This window comes from Eumetopias jubatus, unplaced genomic scaffold (genome assembly GCF_037043125.1).
Source record: "Eumetopias jubatus isolate StellerSeaLion01/CBP00866 unplaced genomic scaffold, mEumJub1_p1.0 scaffold_2, whole genome shotgun sequence".
NCBI classification, from domain to species: domain Eukaryota; kingdom Metazoa; phylum Chordata; class Mammalia; order Carnivora; family Otariidae; genus Eumetopias; species Eumetopias jubatus.
The window spans coordinates 36,458,669-36,477,553 of NW_028274808.1; the positions used below are offsets into that span (position 1 = coordinate 36,458,669).

The window sequence follows — 18,885 nt, forward strand, 5'->3', positions numbered from 1 at the left end:
TAATTACCTGGTTGACCCATTGATTCTTTAGTAGGATGCTTTTTAACCTCCATGTATTTGTTTTCCTTCCAAATTTTCTCTTGTGATTGAGTTTAAGTTTTAAATCACTGTGGTCTGAAAATATTCATGGAATAATCTCAATCTTTTGGTACCAGTTGAGCCCTGATTTGTGACCCAGTGTGTCATGGTCCATGTGCAATCTAGAAGAATGTGTATTCTGTTGCTTTAGGATGAAAGGCTCTTATTATATCTATGAAGTCCATCTGGTCCTGTTTGTCATTCAAAGTCTTTGTTTCCTTCTTGTTCTTCTACTTAGATGATCTGTCCATTGCTGTGAGTGGGGTGTTAAAATTCCCTGGTATTGTATTGTTATTAATGAGTTTCTTTAAGTTTTTGTTATTAATTGCTTTATATAATTGACTGTTCCCAAGTTAGGTGCCTAAATATTTACGATTGTTAGATCTTTTTGTTGGATAGACTTTTTTCCTCTTCATCTCTTATTATAGTCTTTGTTTTAAAATATAGTTTGTATGATATAAGGATTGCCACCCCAGCTTTCTTTTGATGTCCATTAGCATGACAAATGGTTCTCCATGCCCTCACTTTCAATCTGGAGGTGTCTTTGGGTCCAAAATGAGTCTCTTGTAGACAGCATATTGATGGGTCTTATTTTTTAGTCCAATCTGATACCCTGTGTCTTTTGGTTGGAACATTTATTCCATTTACAGAGTTATAATGGAAAGATACGAATTTAGTGCTATTGTATTACCTGTAAAGTCACTGTTTCTGTAATTTGTCTCTGTTCCCTTCTGGTCTTTGTTACTGTTGGGCTCTCTCTTTGGTCAAAGGATCCCCTTTAGTATTTCTTGCAGGGCTGGTTTAGCATTCATGAATTCCTTTAGTTTTTGTTTGTTTTGGAAACTCTTTATCTCTCCTATTCTGAATGACAGCCTTGCTGGATAAAGTATTCTTGGCTATGCACATTGAATATGTCATACCAGTCCTTTCTGGCCTGCCAGGTCTCTGTGGACAGGTCTGCTGAGAGTCTTATGTTTTTGCCCTTTTAGGTTACGGACCTCTTGTCTCAAGCTGCTTTCAGGATTTTTCTCTTTGTTCCACTATTATATGTTGAGGTGCTGACCTATTTTTATTCACTTTGAGGGGGTTCTTTGTGCTTCCTGGACTTGAGTGCCTGTTTATTTCCACAGATTAGGGATATTCTCAGCTCTAATTTGTTCAAATAAACCTTCTGCCCCTCTGTCTCTCTCCTCCTCTTCTGGGACCCCTGTTATTCAAATATTGTTTTGTGTTATGGTATCACTGATTTCTCAAAGTCTGCCTTCATGATCCAGTGGTTGTTTTTCCTCTCTTTTTTGCTCAGCTTCCTTATTCTCCTTCCATTTTGTCTTCTATATCACTGACTCTTCTGCCTCCTTCATTCTAGCAGTTAGAGCCTCCATTTTTGATTGGATCTCGGTAATAGCATTTTGAATTTGGCCTGATTAGATTTTAGTTCTATTTCTACAGTAAAGGATTCTCTACTATCTTCTATGCTTTTTTCAAGCCCAGCTAGTATCTTTATAATCATTGTTTCGAGTTCTAATTCTGCCATTTTACTTATATCCATACTGGTTAATCCCTGGCAGTGAGTACAGCCTCCTATTCTTTCTTTTGGGGTGAGTTTCTCTTTCTCATCATTGTGTCCAGAAAGAATAGGTGAAAGAGAGAAAAAAGACAAAAATAGCAACAACAACACCAGAAAAATAAAAACAAACCAAACTGGAAGAAAACAAAAACAAAATGAAATAAGAAAAAAAAAATCAAACAATAAGTAAAACAGGACAAAACAATAAACTAGATCTTGGGTTCATTTTGGTCTATTTGTTAAAGCAAACCAGATCCCAAAATAGGAAAGAAAGGAAAAAATATATATATATTACAATGGAAGAAAACCAAATATATAAAAATTTATATGTAAAAATTAAAAATGAATTAAAAAAAGAATTGATAAAATAAGAAAATAGCTGGAAAAAAACCCGAAAGACTAAAGAATAATGAAAACACCACAAATGCTATATACTATTTTATCCAAGAGCTGAAGTTTTGCAGTTCTATATGATTGGTTTACTTGGTGTGGCCAGTTGTTCCTGCTGGTCTTCTGTTAAAGGGGCCTGTTGCACTGATTCTCGGGTATCCTTGCCTGGGTGGAATTGTGCCTCCCTTGCCAGGGGGCTGGGCTCAGTGAAAATGGCTCCAGATTGCACTATGTGGTGATGTTTTGCTCCCTCAAGGATTTCAGTACTGATGGAGGGGATGAAAATGGCAGCACCCCTATCTCTAGCTCCAGAGCTGAAAGTTCATGCCCCTAACTCTTCAGTGAGCCCTCACAGAAAAGCAGTCAATCACTCTTGTCTCCCTGGTTTCCATCCTAACTTTGTGTTCACCTAGCCTGTGACTGGGCATTTTTATCTCAGGCACATGACCCAGTTTCCAGTCTCCAAACTTTTGGAAGTCCTGCATTGTGGACTGGAGCCATTCCTCCTGGGAATGGGGAGGGGGTTCTCCTTGAGCTTCTGCATTTTGCTGAGCCCCTGCCCAGAGAAGGGTCGCCCAACCATGCAGTGGTTCTCAGTTTATGGCAACACTGAGCAGAAAGCCGGAACCTAGACTTGCTGCTTTCAGCTGGCTTCCCTTCTCTGATGCTTGGGAACTCTGCCACACTTAGGCACTCCCGTTCTTTTTTGTGACCCTGAGATTCCCGAGACCATGCTGTCCACCTGGCCCCACTTCACCACTTGAGCACCTTTAAGCCAGGGATGTCCCCAAGTTGGCAGACTTCTGAATGTTCCAATTTTGCACTCTGATGCTTATATGCTTATAATACTTTCTGGTAGCCTGCTTAAGAGCTTCCTCCCCTCCACAGTTCATCTTCCAGTATATTGCCCCATATTCATATCTCCTCTGCACCTCCTACCTTGCAAAAAGTAGTCACTTTTCTATTAGAATTGCAACAATTCTTTTCTCAGATCTCCCATTGATTTCACAGGTGTTCAGAATGATTTGATAGCTATCAAGTTGCATTCCAGGGACCAGACGTAATTAGGATCCCCTACTCTGCCATCTTAACTCCTTCCCCAGGCTCTGTTCTTAGATGCATATGTATTTATAATTTTATATCTTCTTCACAAACATGCCAGTTCTCTTCTCATTGTTTACATGGTATACTCTTTCAGTACTTTTACTTTCGAGTTGTTTGTATCTTTGGAAGGTAGTATGTCTTTTGTAAACAATATACATTTAATTCTTCTCTTTTTTTCCCTTTATCAAGTCTGGCAGCCGCTGACATATTCTTGGATTATTTAATTTTAAATTTTTTTTGTGTGTGTGGGAGGTTCTTCAAGTCAACTAAGTAACTAATTCATTCTTTTTGAGGACTGAATAGTATTTCATGGTATGCATGACTGTAACTGATTCATTTATTCCCTTTTTGGTGAGTATTCACTTTATTTCCAGTTTTCTTTTTTTTATTGTTGTTGTTGTTTGTTTTGCTTTCCACTATAAATAATGCTTATGAATATCCTTATTCATCAGTGCTTCCATCTTGGACATTTAACCTCTATGAGAAAGGTCACCAAGAGTAGGGATGATGGCTCAAAAGATTTATGTTGTTTAATTTTAATAGATATCATCCATTGCTTCATAAAGATTGTAACTTTTTTCACATATCCATTAAAACTGAAAACACAGTGTTCCTTTCATACCTGCCAATCATCCATTTTATATTTCTCTTTAAATTTTGCTAGTCAGTGCACATAACATTTTATCTAAATGTGATTTTAATTTGTATTTCCTTGAAAATTAATTTAAGCATCATTTAATATTTAGTGGTCACTGGTAATAGCTTTCCTCTGAATTGATAACTTATACCTCTTCTCGTTTTTTATTTGTTTGCCTTGTTAACTTATAAGAAATCTTTGAATATTGAAAATCTTCATGTTTTAGTGCCTGAAATAAAATATTATCAAAATATTGACTTTGGTAATTAACTTCCTTTGTGAATTTTTTGTATAACAAAACTAATTTTTGTGTATTTAAATATGCCTTTACATTTGGAATTTTAATTAGGAGGGTATCAATAATGCCTATACTTTTTATGTAGTTCTCTAGATTTGTCTATATTTAACTCTTTGATTTATCTGGAATGTATTTTTATATATGACATAGGATAATCTATGACTTAAGATGGGTGTCTACTTTTATTTTCTTTCAGATGAATAGCTGGTTCTGCCAGCATTATTTATTAAATATTAAAGTCTCACATGTAATTGGGATATATTTATGATTTCTCTATTTTGTGTCCCATTTGTCTATTTTTCCATTCATAAACTAGCATCATACCGACAGTTACAGTGGCTTTATGGTATAATGACACCCAGCAAGGCAAATCTCCTCATCCTGTTTTTTCTCATCTTTTAGCATATTTTCTCTCAGGTTCTTTTTCTTATGTGTAAACTTTATGATCATTTTCTTAATTCTCCCTCCCAAAATCGGGACTCTAATTGGCATGGCATTAAAATTTAATACTTAGAGTGATTAACAAACTTGTGACAGAAAGTCTTTTTATCCAAAAATAATGTATACTTTTTTCCATTTTTTGTTATGTTAATCACCATACATTACATCATTAGTTTTTGTTGCAGTGTTCCATGATTCATTGTTTGTGCATAACACCCAGTGCTCCACGCAGAATGTGCCCTCCTTAATACCCATCACCAGGCTAACCCATCCCCCCACCCCCCTCCCCTCTAGAACCCTCAGTTTGTTTTTCAGAGTCCATCGTCTCTCATGGTTCATCTCCCCCTCTGACTTACTCCCCTTCATTCTTCCCCTCCTGCTATCTTCTTTTATTTTTAAGATTTTATTTATTTATTTGAGAGAGAGAATGAGATAGAGAGAGAGAGCATGAGAGGGGGGAGAGTCCGAGGGAGAAGCAGACTCCCCGCTGAGTGGGGAGCCTGATGCGGGACTCAATCCTGGGACTCCAGGATCATGACCTGAGCCGAAGGCAGTCGCTTAACCAACTGAACCACCCAGGTACCCCTACACTTTTGTGTTTAGACTGATTTTATGTCTTTTAATAAGATTACTATAGTTTTCTTCATTTAGATATATTGTTTTAAAATTTACTCTTAAGTAAATAAAACAATTTAATTTTTCAGTATTGTAAATGAATTTTTTATGTAAAATGTGAAAAACATCATTAATTTTATAGATAGCTCCTATATCTAGCAACCTTACCGTATTCTCATAATAATTATAATAATTTTATTGGACTCTCATGGGTTTTCTAGTATAAAATATATCATAAACTCAGAGATAGAATTTTATTTCTTCTTTCCAGATGTTTGCTGCAGTTGTTTTATTTTCCTGTGTTTTTGCTTCCACAAAAACTTCCCTGACCATGTTAAATAATGAAGAGAATAATAGACAAGCTATATAGTTCCTGATTTTAATTGAATAGAATCATATTTACTCTCAGTTTTTGTTGTTGATTTTTTCCATTGTTGCTGTGTTTAGTCTTCATGACATTTGAGTAATTTTACTTGGTTCCCATTTTTTGATTTGTTATTAGGAATTGCTGGTGAATTTTATCAAATTCTTTCTCCACATTTATTATCAACCATGCAGGTTTTCTTCATTAGTTTGTTGATGTAATGGATAACACTTAACATATTTTATTGATGTTGAACATGAGTTTAATGGAAATAAACTCTGCCTCATCATCACATATTATTCTTTTGATACATTGCTGGAATCTCTTGACTAACATTTATAAAATTTGCATTCATATTAATGAGTTTGGGTGTTTTATAGTTTTGTTAAATAGATCAATTAACACAGCAGAAACCTGAAAGATGATTAAAGGACTATGATTGAAAATTTCAGGAATTTATGAGCTCATATCTGCATTTTATCTAAACCTTAAATAATTGATAATTACAATCTGATCTAGTAGTTTTCAAAGTTTGGTATGAATAAGAATCACTTAGGAAACTTGGTGATAAAATCAGACACCCAGACCCTGTTGTACTTCAATAAATCTAGGTCTCTGTATTCTTTACTCCTTTTCCAAGTGATTCTGACCTGCCAAAATCTGAGAGCTACTTTCTAAACTGTTTAAAAAGCTCCTAATTCATTTTATATAGACAAAGAAGTTTAATACCTCAAACCTCATGAGGCTAGGGCCTTTTTATCTTTTTAAAACATAATTCAAATTGTATCAGTCTCCTGCTTAAGACTTTTTTTTATTATGTTCAGTTAGCCACTGTGTAGTACCCCATCATTAGTTTTTGATGTAGTGTTCAATGATTCTTTAATTACATATAACACCCAGTGCTCATCACAACATGTGCCCTCCTTAATACCCATCACCTGATTACTCCCTCCCCCACCCCGTCCCCTCTGAAACCCTCAGTTTTTTTCCCAGAGTCCAGAGTCTCTCATGGTTTGTCTCCCTCTCTGATTTCTCCCCCTTCAGATTTCCCTCCCTTCCCCTATGGTCCTCCGTGCTATTGCTTATCATGGAAGACTTCTGAATAGTTTTCTTTTTCCTCTTTTTATTCATTGAGGTATGATTGACATATTAGTTACAGGTGTACAACATAATGATTCAGTATTTGTATATATTGCAAAATGATCACCACCATAAGTCTAGTTAATATCCACAGCACACGTAGTTACAGAATTTTTTTCCTGTGATGAGAACTTTTAAGATCTATTTTATTAGCAACTTTCAGATATGCAATACAGTATTATTAACTATAGTTGCCATGCTATACATTACATCCCATAACTTATTTATTTTATAACTGGAAAATTGTACCTTTTGATTCTCTTTACTCATTTTGCCCCATCCCTCACCCCCTCCTCTGACAATCTCCAATTTTTTCTCTGTATCTATGAGCTTTTTTTTTTTTTAACTCTACATATAAATGAGATCATGGGAATTTGTTTTTCTCTGTTTGACTTAATTTACTTTTTAATTCACTTAGCATAATGCCCTCAAGGTCCATCCATGTCACAAATGGAAAAATTTCATTCTTTTTATGGCCAAATAATACTCCATTGTGTGTGTGTGTGTGTGTGTGTGTGTGTGTGCGTGTACATCTCACAAGTTCATTATCAATTCATCCATTGATGGACATTTAAATTTTTGCCATATCCTAGGCAGCATTTCTTATATCTTGTCTTTTTGATAATAGCCATTCTAACAGGTGCGATGTACTATTTCATTGTGGTTTTGATTTCTCAATCCTTTAAGTGATTTTTTCATTCATTTTTTAATGTCATTATTTATGTCTGTATGTATGTCTGCCATTTTGAATTTTCCTATGTTCCATAACTATTTGTTCCTCCGCTACTATCTCCTTTTGTCATAAGTGCATATTTTCTAGTTTTTAATGTTTTTTAAAATTATCTTTTTATTAGAAATAATTGTTTATTCCTATGTTCTTGTAAGAATATTCGGAATATTTAGAGATTATTATCTGTGATAGATCTCTTGGTCCCAAACAAAAACTTTTATTCTGAAGTTTTTACTCTTGAGTATCTCAAACCATCTTGTTCTTTCATTCAATCCTGAAAAATCTATGATTTTGCCCTATCCTCGGTTTAACACACTTTTAAGCAACTACTCAATTTCTTTGATGAACTTTCTGCCCTATCTGCTATCCAAAAATTATGTTCTTGGTCTTCTTTATTACTTACAGATGGATGAGTTATAAATTTGGTTTGAAACATTTAACATAGCTTTGTTATCTCAAATGTTGGCATAGAGTGCTTAAATTATTGATTGTTCACCTTAATATTTATGTGTTTGTGGATTTGTGTGGTTTATGTGTACACATTGCCAATAGTGTTTGTTTTCTTTTTTACTGAATAAAATATGAATAAAACATATATTAAAATAAAAAGGTTATATAGAGATCCTGTATATCCTTTATTTTTTCCAATTTGTAATAATAAAATATTATAATACAGTAGTACATCTAGGATATTGACACTCATAGTCAAAATACAGAATAACTTCAAATGAGGATCTGTTGTGTGGCCTTTTCACAGCCACACCCAGTTCTCCTTCATTCCCCTTTCCCTGATCTCTGAAGACAACTAATTTCTTCTCCATGTCTATATATGTTTTAATTTCCAAAATGTTATATAAATGGAATCATTCAATATATAACATTCTTGGATTGTCTTTTTTTCACACAACCATTCTGAATGTTCTCCCAGCCTTAACTACTTCTTAAACTTTAAAGTCAATCTGCCTGCTCTTAGTGCCAATTTCTCTTACTTGAAGAAAAACTGATAGAGCCAATATGAGTATTTTAGGGTCTTCAAGGTGAATTATATTGTTGCACTGGTCTATCACCTAAATTTCTTAAATCTTCTTAATCATTTATTACTTATCTGTTCTTCAGTTTTCAAATTTTGTGTTTGTTTTTGCTTTTCTTTTATTTGTGCTTTTGAAACTTTATTTTTCTATTAATAATTTTAGTACCTTAATAATTAAGTTAATTATTAATTAATTTTAATTAATTTTTAAAATAAGGTTTCAGTAAGGAATGGTTTTGAATGCATATATTCAATATATAATATTTATTCTTCACATTTAAATCTTATAGTTTAAACTAACATTTTCTTTCAACTAGAAATAACAAGTGTTGGTGAGGATGTGTAGAAAAGGGAACCCTCATGCACTGTTGGTGGGAATGTAACCTGGTGAAGCCACTCTGGAAAAGAGTATGGCATTTCCTCAAAAAATTAAAAATAGAGTTACCATATGATCCATCAATACCACTTCTGGGTATTTGTCCAAAGGAAATAAAAATATTAACTCAAAAAGATGTATGCACCCTAGGTTCATTGTAACATCATTTGCAATAGCCAAGACTGAAAACAATCTAAGTGTCCATCAACGGATAAATGGAGAAAGATAATATAGTATATGTATACAATGGAATGTTATTCAGCCAGAAAAGAACAAAGTCTTGCCATTTGTGACAACATGGATGCAGCTTGAAAGCATTATGTTCAGTGAAATAATTCAAACAGAGGAAGATAAAAACTGAATTATCTCACTTATATGTGGAATCTAAGAACAAGACAAAAAAGTTATAGATACAGAGAAAAGAGTGATGGTTTCCAGAGGTGGGGTGTAGGGAACTTCTTTCAGCTATTCTAACAGGTGTGAGATGATATCTCTTTGTAGTTTTGATTTGTAGTTCCCTGATGATTAGTAATGTAATGTTGAGTACCCTTTCATGTACCTCTTGGCTATCTGTATATTTTCTCAGAAAAATTGTCTATTCATTTTTTAATTGGCCATTTTTTAAATTAGATTGCTTGTTTTTCTTTTGCTATTGAGTTATATGAGTTCTTTATGTATTTTGGATATTAATCCATTATTAGATACATGATTTACAACCCATTTGGTAGATTGCCTTTTCATTTTGTTCATGCTGTCTTTTACTGTACATTAGGTTTTTGGAGTGATGTAGTCCCACTTAATTTTACTTTTGTTGCCTTTGCTTTAAGTGTCAAGTCCAAAAAGTCATTGCCACCTGAGGTGAAAAAGCTTACTGTATGTTGCGTTTTAGGAGTTTTATGGTTTCAGGGTATTACATTCAAGTCTTTAATTCATTATGGGTTATATTTTGTGTATATTGTAAGATAGTGGTACAGTTTCATTCTTTTGTATGTGTTGTTCAGTTTTCTTAATACGATTTATTGAAGGGACTGTTTTTCCCTGTTGTGTATTGTTGGCTCCTTTGTTATAAATTAATTGACCATAAGGTATACATGGACTTATATCTGAGCTTTCTGTTCTGTTCCATTGCTCTGTGTGTTTGTTTTTATGGCAATATCATACCGTTTTGATTACTATAATATTGTAATATATTTTGCAATCAGGGAGCATGATGCCTTTAGCTTTGTTCTTTTTCAAATTTGTTTTGGCTATTCAGGGTCTTTTATGGTTCCACACAAATTTCAAGACTCTTTATTCTATTTCTGTGAAAAATGTCATTGGAAATTTGATAGGCATTACCTTGAATCTGTATATTGCTTTGGGTAGTATGGACAGTTTAACAATGCTAATTCTTCTGATCCATGAACACAGTATATATTTCTATTTTTGTGTGTTTTTAATTTCTTTTATCATTGTCTTATGGTTTTCACTGTACATATCTTTTATCTCCTGTATTTAAACTTATTTCTAGGTATTTTATTTCTTTTAATGCAAATACAAATGGAATTATTTTTTCTTACTAATTGTTTGTGATTAGTATACAGAAATGCAACAGATTTTTGCATATTGTTTTTTTATCCTGCAAATTTACTGAATTTTAAAAATTAGTTTTGTGTGTGTGTGTGTGTGTGTGTGTGTGTGTGTGTGTGTATGTATCTGTAGGGTTCTCTCTGTATAATATCACGTGATATGCAATTTGTATAGCTTCTTTATTTCTTACCTAGTCGCTCTGGGTAGGATTTTTGATACAATGTTAAATAAAAGTGGTGAGAGTGGGCACCTTTGTCTCGTTCCTGATCTTAGACTAAAAGCTTTCAGGTTTTCCCAGTTGAGTATATTGTTAGCTATAGGCTTGTTATATATGGCTTTTATTATGTTGATGTACCTTCTCTTCATACCCACATTGGTGAGAGTTTTCCTTATGAAAGGATGTTGAAGTTTGTTAAAATGCCTTTCTGCATCTTCTGATGATTCTTCACTATCTGATCATATAATATGTAGCCTTCATTTTGTTGATGTAGTGTATCATTTTGACTGATTTGCAGATGTTGAAACATTCTTACATCCCTGGAAAAAAATCCCTACTGATCACAGTGTATTATCCTTTTAATATGCTGTTGAATTTAGTTTGTCTATATTTTGTTGAGGATTTTTTGCATCTGTGTTCATTAGGAATATTGGTTTATATTTTTCTTTTGCAGTGTTTGATTTTGTTATTAGGATAATGGTGGCCTCATAAAATGAGTTTGGAAGTGTTCCCTCCTCTTTTGTTTTTGGAAGAGTTTGTAGTATCTTTTGTATTTTATTTTTTTATTTATTTTTTGCCTTTTTAAAATTTTATTATGTTGTGTTAATCATCATACATTACATCATTAGTTTTTGATGTAGTGTTCCATGATTCATTGCATGTCTTTTGTATTTTAAAACATATTTTTCCTATTTTACACTGAGTATATATAATATTACTTCTATAATAATAATGTTTAAAAACTAACAAATTAGTAATTTAAACAATTTTTTATCTTTTTCAGTATAATCATATGGGCTCTGACACGATTGTTGTCACTCAAAAGATCTTCCAGTTGATTGGACTGACCAATGCTGTAAGTATTTACTTTTTAATTCTTTTTGCATTTGCTTGTGTTACTTAAAGAATTCCCATACTTTTTTTTATGGCACTGTCTGAATGCACATGATGTATGAAATAGATAAAATTATATGACTATTTTAAGTTTCAGTTTTCTGAGTAGGAATAACAATAGGAATAATAGTTATTATGCATATCTAATTAAGTTATGCTAATTTTAAAATTGATAAAGCACTTCACATGGGGCTTACTGAAGTACAAGCATTTCAAACTGTTAATTATTACTTGTTTTATAAGTAGTACTTATTATTTACTAATATACTCTGTAAGATCTGATCTAGACTTAGCAATTCTGTTGCTTAATATTTGTCATCAGTGTAGTGTTTTATAGATAAATCCCCAGATCTATTTAAACCATGATATTTGAATATATTTTCTTCATGTCTTCTATTTTAGATTTTTACATCATTTAATGTTACAATAATTCTCTCTTCATTGGAACTTTGGATAGATGAAAATAAAATCTCGGTAACTGGAGATGCTAATGAGTTATTACACAGATTTTTAAAATGGAAAAGATCTTATCTTGTTTTGCGTCCACATGATATAGCATTTTTACTTGTGTAAGCATATTTTGGTTTTACTAAGTCTTATACAAAGAAACATCCATATTTGACCTAATTTCTGACAGTTCACAGGCCTTTAGGGAAAATATGCCATTTTTTTCCTACGTAGAACATCGTGTGTATATTATTTTTCAAAACACAGTTTTTATAACAGAATTATTGATGTGAATCATTCTATTTACTTGTTTGTAGTTAATACTCTTTCAATATTGTTATCGTATGCTTTCTTACCTTAGAATGTGTAACATATCATTAAATGCCCCTAGCTATACTTAAAATACTAACAATATTTATCTGAAGAAACACACATGATGAATGTAGTAATTAGGGCTTCTTTTTATGTTTTATTTTCATAAGATAACAAAAAAAACCCCAAGGATATGGCAACACTCCTGCATATTTTAATATCTCTAACATACCATATTTACATTGTGCTGCAGTTTTAAAAATATAAGCCTCTCCTTCTATTTAATAAGTTCTTTGTTTTTCTCTTATTAATTTTTAGTATCTATATATAATATATTGTTATATAAAAATAATATATATTTACAAAATTATAATATTTGAAATTATTTTCTGTCCCACAAATATGTAATATATTTTCATGATCCTGGTTATCTAATTCTATCTGATTAATGGGAAACTTCAGCCTATAAGGTGACTCTGCCTATTTTATTTATCAGTTGTATTGCTTTAGCTTTCTAATTTTAGGAATTTTATTTATTTTTATTATTTTGATATTCTAGGAATTATTTTTTAAAAATACCACATAATAAAGAATGTTGCTTTCTAAAAATTTAATATGAAAATAACTTTCTATTATTTGTTTTTTAAATGTATTTCATTATTTTCAAAACAAGCAGACATCTTTAGTCATTTACAAGCTTCATTACCCTAATGTTAGGTGGAAATATTTATCAATTTATTATATAAATATGCAAATCAAAATGTTATTAAGAAAATTCAATAGTAATTGTGCTTAATTTTACAAAATTATATGATTATGATCCTTTTTTAAACTTAAGTTACAGAGAAAAATCAAATTATGTTGGTGCAACCTTTCAAGGGAAGATGTGTGATAGCCATTATGGAGGAGGTGTTGCTCTGGTATGGTATGGTTTAATTTGTTTGGCTAAGATGTATAAATAGAATGCTATTTAGATCAATATACAGTTAAATATTTATTTATTTTATTATTTTTATGTATATTAAAATTTCCAAAATGATTCTAAAGATCTTTGTCCCTGCTACAGATTGGAAATGTTAGGACTTTAAAAAGTTCTTATTAAACTTCATAAATAAAAAATTTGTATCCTTTGGATAAATAATTAGTAGTGCAATTGCTGGATCATAGGGTAGTTCTATTTTTAACTTTCTGAAGAGCTTCTATACTGTTTTCTGGAGTGGCTGCACCACTTTTCACTCTCACCAACAGTGCAAAAGTGTTCCCCTTCCTCTACATCCTTGCCAACATGTATTGTTTCCTGTGTTGTTAACTTTAGCCATTCCTACAGGTATGAGGTGATATCTCATCATGATTTGTATTTCCCTGATTACCAGTGATGTTGAGCATCTTTTCATGTGTCTGTTGGCCATTTATATGTCTTATTTGGAAAATGTCTGTTCATGTCTTCTGCCGATTTCTTAACTGGATTATTTGTTTTTTGGTTGTTGAGTTTGGTAGGTTCTTTATAGATTTTGGATACTAACCCTTTATCAGATATGTCATTGGCACATATCTTCTCCCATTCCGAAGGTTGCCTTTTAGTTTTGTTGATTGTTTCCTTCACTGAGCAGAAGTTTTTATCTTGATGAAGTCCCGATAGTTTATTTTTGCTTTTGTTTCCCTTGCTTCTGCAACATGTCTAGTAAGAAGTTGCTATGGCCAAGGTCAAAGAGGTTGCTGCCTGTGTTCTCCTCAAGAATTTGGTGGTTTTCTGTCTCACATTTAGGTCTTTCATCCATTTTGAGTTTATTTTTATGTATGGTGTAAGAAAGTGGTCTAGGTTCATTCTTTTGCATGTGGCTGTCCAGTTTTCCCAACAGCAGTTGTTGAAGAGACTATCATTTTTCCATTGGATATTCTTTCCTGCTTTGCCAAAGACTAGCTGACCATGTAGTTGTGGGTCCATTTCTGGGTTTTTTATTCTGTTCCATTGATTTCTGTGTCTGTTTTTGTGCCAGTACCATACTATCTTGATGACTACAGCTTTGTAATATAGCTTGAAGTCTGGAATTGTGATGCTCCAGGTTTGCTTTTCTCTTTCAAGATTGCTTTGGCTATTTGGGGCCTTTTGTGGTTCCAAATTTTAGGATTGTTTATTCTATCTCTGTGAAAAATGCTGGTGGTATAACCCTGCCTCCCTAATCTCCCAGAGCTGTGGCATAAAATCTAAGATCTATATCCCTCCGTTGCTGCTTCTTTCTGAAAGTTTATAGATGAAACCACAACGCAGGTGATTTTTGGATGAGTAGAAAAATGTAAGAATAATTAGCAGATGATATTTGATGTTTTGCAACTCTTTTTCCTGGGACTCATCCACTCACTTGTTAGTCACTAATTTACTCACTCATGAGGACTGACACAAGCTAGTTCTTGGCCTCAGGATTTTTATACCATTACATATTACTGGATACATTATCTCAGTTCATGGACTATGTAGATCCTGAATATTAAACATCCTCAGAAGAAAACACAGTACACAATAAATACCACTTGAAGCAGAACTAATTAGCAGTTACAGAAACTTCAAACAAAATAGTGTAAGGTATTATAGAAAAGGACTAGTTGGAAGTATTAGGTACAAAAAATATAAATATAATAAATTGCACAAAGCGTTAGATTAAATCAGAATCAGAACCTCTCCTAGGAGACATCAGAAAAGTTATAGGAATAGTAAAAGAAAACTTAAGAGAAATGGATTATTGAAGTAGAAGTGCCAATATCTAGATATTAAGAGTAAAGGAGATTGGGGTGCCTGGGTGGCTTGGTTGGTTAAGGGTCTAACTCTTGATTTCAGCTCATGTCATGATCTCAGGGGCATGAGGTTGAGCCCCTGTGGGGCTCTCTTCGCAGCATAGAGTTTGTTTGAGATTCTCTTCCTCTGCCTCTCCTCCCGCTTGAGTGTGCTCTCTCTCTGTCTCTCTCAAATAAATACATAATGTCTTTAAAAAAAAAAGAGTAATGGAGATAATAATTAAAAAGCCATAAGAAAACCTCAAGGAGAAATCAAAATAAATTTCACCAAATTATAGCCACTATCAGATCAACAAAATCCTTATGCCAGGAAATCCCTTCTGGAGTCTCCCCATAATCTCTTATACTGGATCATCTGGTAGAAGGGGAGAAAACTGGGTTTGCCAGATGAAAAGACAACATAAAACGTCAAAACAGAATAGAAAAAAATGTGCACTAACAATGAAATGAAAAGAAGTCCTAGCAACAGCAATCAGACAACAAAAAGAAATAAAAATTATTCAAATTGGCAAAGAAGAATTCAAACTCTCTCTCTTCGCAGATGACATAATATTTTATGTGGAAAATCCAAAAGACTCCACCCCCAAATTACTAGAACTCATACAGCAATTCAGTAATGTGGCAGGATACAAAATCAATGCACAGAAATCAGTTGCTTTCTTATACACTAACAATGCAACTATAGGAAGAGAAATTGGTGAAATGATTCCATTTACAATAGTGCCAAAAACCATAAGATACCTCAGAATAAACCTAACCAAAGAGGTAAAGGATCTATACTCTAGGAACTACAGAATACTCATGAAAGAAATTGAAGAAGACACAAAAAGATGGAAAAACATTCCATGCCCATGGATTGGAAGAATAAACATTGTTAAAATATCTAAGCTATCCAGAGCAACCTATACCTTCAACGCCATCCCAATCAAAATTCCAATGACATTTTTCAAAGTGCTGGAACAAACAATCCTAAAATTGGTATGAAATCAGAAAAGACCCTGAATCACCAAGGAATTGCTGCAAAAGGAGGAATTGTTGAAGGAAATGTTGAAAAAGAAAAACAAAGCTGGGGGCATCACGTTGCCTGATTTCAAACTATATTACAAAGCTGTGATCATCAAGACAGCATGGTACTGGCAGAAAAACAGACATATAAACCAATGCAACAGAATAGAGAGCCCAGATATGGACCCTCAACTATGTGGTCAAATAATCTTCGACAAAGCAGGAAAAATATGCAATGGAAAAAAGAGAGTCTCCTCAATAAATGGTGCTGGGGAAATTGGACAGCTATATAGAGAAGAATGAAACTCAACCATTCTCTAACACCATACACAAAGATAAACTGAAAATCGATAAAGACCTCAATGTGAGACAGGAATCCATCAAAATCTTAGAGGAGAACACAGGCAGTAACCTCTTTGACATCAGACACAGAGCAACTTCTTTCAAGATTAATCTCCAAAGGCAACTGAGACAAAAACAAAATTGAACTTTTGGGACTTCATCAAGATAAAACAGCAAAGGAAACAGTCAACAAAACAAAGAGGCAACACACAGAATGGGAGAAGATATTTGCAAATGACACTACAGACAAAGGTCTGATTTCCAAGATCTATAAAGAACTTCTCAAACTCAACACCCAAAAAACAAATAATTAAGTCAAAAAATGGGCAGAAGACATGAACAGACACTTCTCCAAAGAAGACATACCAGACACGTGAAAAAATGTTCATCATCATTAGCCATCAGAGAAATTCAAATCAAAACTACACTGAGATACCACCTTACACCAGTTAGAATGGCAAAAATTGACAAGGCAAGAAACAACAAATGTTGGAGAGGTTGTGGAGAAAGGGGAATCCTCTTGCACTGTTGGTGGGAATGCAAAGTGGTACAGCCACTTTGTGAAACAGTGTGGAGGTGCTTCAAAAAATTAAAAATAGAGCTACCCTATGACCCAGCAATTGCACTCCTGGGTATTTACCCCAAAGACACAGAGGTAGTGAAGAGAAGGGCCATATGCACCCCAATATTCATAGCAGCAATGTCCACAATAGCCAAACTGTGGAAAAAGTCGAGATGCCCTTCAACAGATGAATGGATAAAGAAGATGTGGTCCATATATACAATGGAATATTACTCAGCCATCAGAAAGGATGAATACCCAACTTTTACATCAACATGGATGGGAATGGAGAAGATTATGCTAAGTGAAAGAAGTCAAGCAGAGAAAGTCAATTATCATATGGTTTCACTTATTATATTTATTATTAAATATTGCTAAATTTTATTATTGTCTTAAAATGAGAATAGCTGGAACTGGGCTGTAGTGTGGAATGACAGGTATTATATCAATATTAAACCAGAGCACATTCTATTATAATGTGGTTAAGCGAGTAATAGAATTGACATGAAAGCATGCTATAGGACTTGTCTTCTTAAGGGAAAGGTATAGATAACGGTAAATTTTAGAAAGAAGTAAGGGCATATGAGATGAATGTTAGTCTTAAGAACAGATAGTAAGAACAAAACTGTACCATGTAATAATCTAATGAGAGAACAGAAAATATAGCCAAGGAAGAAGAAACATAAGAACAATAATGCAAAACAAAATGAATAGAAATATCAAATAAAATGGTTTAATATATCTTAATATAACATCAATTATGTGAATGTAAATGGGTTAAGCTTACCAAGTAAGTGATAAAATCTGTGATGGATTTAAAAATTATTTAAAATTCAAATGTTTAGTTCTTTACAAGAGATATAATACTAGGACTAAGTGAAGGTGAATATAAAAAGATAAAAATATATTCAAGTTAAATAAGAAGCAAGTAAATATGAGAAAATAAGATTTATAGTAAAATATAGATAACAAATAGGCATAGGTTTCCATGTAGATATTTTGCATATATTTGGTTTGATTTATTCCTAGGTATTTAACCTTGTTGGCAATATTGGTGAATATTATATTTTAAACATAATATGTGTTTCTTAAACATTAAACATTATACACTGATTGTATATTTCTATATTTACTTGTAGTAGTTTTAGATTTAGATTTTTCTGTGTCCAATTTTGTCATATGTGAATAAGAACAATTTTATTCTTTTATCCTTTCTAATACATATATATTTTAAGTTTTTTTCTCCTTTTGAATTGGCTAGTATCTCAAGAATAATATTCAATTGAAATAGTTGAATTGAACAATGTTTAATTGAGTCAATAGTAGACATTCTTGTATCATTCTTGATTTTAAGGAAAAAAACTCAATATTTCACTCTTAGGTATTATGTTTGCTCTAGATTATTACAGACACTTTGTAACATAATAAAGAGACTCAGTTTTATTTCTAATTTTCTAAGCTTATTAAAACGTGTTTTATTTTTTAATCCCATCTTTGTTTCTTATAAAAACTTTGTTGAAATATCTTTATCATATAAAATTAAACTGTCCTTTGCTATATTATAGAGATATAATAGTGCAGTCCTAACCAGAATCTCAACAGGCTTTTTTTCTTTTTTTGGTAAATACTGACAAGGTGATAAAAAATTTTATATACAAATATTAAAAAGAAAATAAATAAAGCAAGTTTGGAAATTGAGGAAAAGTGGAAGATAAAAACTTCTGAAAAACTAAGATATTGCAGTGTAAATAAACTGATCAATGTAACAATATAGAAAATCTAAAAATAGACACAGACATATATAATCAAATGATTTTGACAAGTTGTCAAGGCAATTCCAGTTATACAATAAACAAAAATGAATAATAAAATTAGAATCATATATTCTTAGGAAACTTTAAATCAAAAGCATTGTTGATGCTAAAATAATTGATGCTAAAACTTTAGGAGTGAAGGAGTATAGGAAGAACAATTAAA

The 18,885-nt window shown here is 32.7% G+C and overlaps 1 protein-coding gene across 1 annotated transcript in view; it reads left to right on the top strand.

The window, feature by feature from the left end:
* The window catches only part of ADAM2 (ADAM metallopeptidase domain 2), a 178,714-nt gene that overhangs the window by 48,966 nt on the left and 110,863 nt on the right, over positions 1-18,885 (top strand). Inside the window, exons 8-10 of the mRNA XM_088021406.1 lie at positions 11,341-11,412; positions 11,853-12,019; positions 13,048-13,129. Coding sequence (XP_087877532.1) covers positions 11,341-11,412; positions 11,853-12,019; positions 13,048-13,129 — 321 coding nt within the window. The remainder of the gene's footprint in view (positions 1-11,340; positions 11,413-11,852; positions 12,020-13,047; positions 13,130-18,885) is intronic.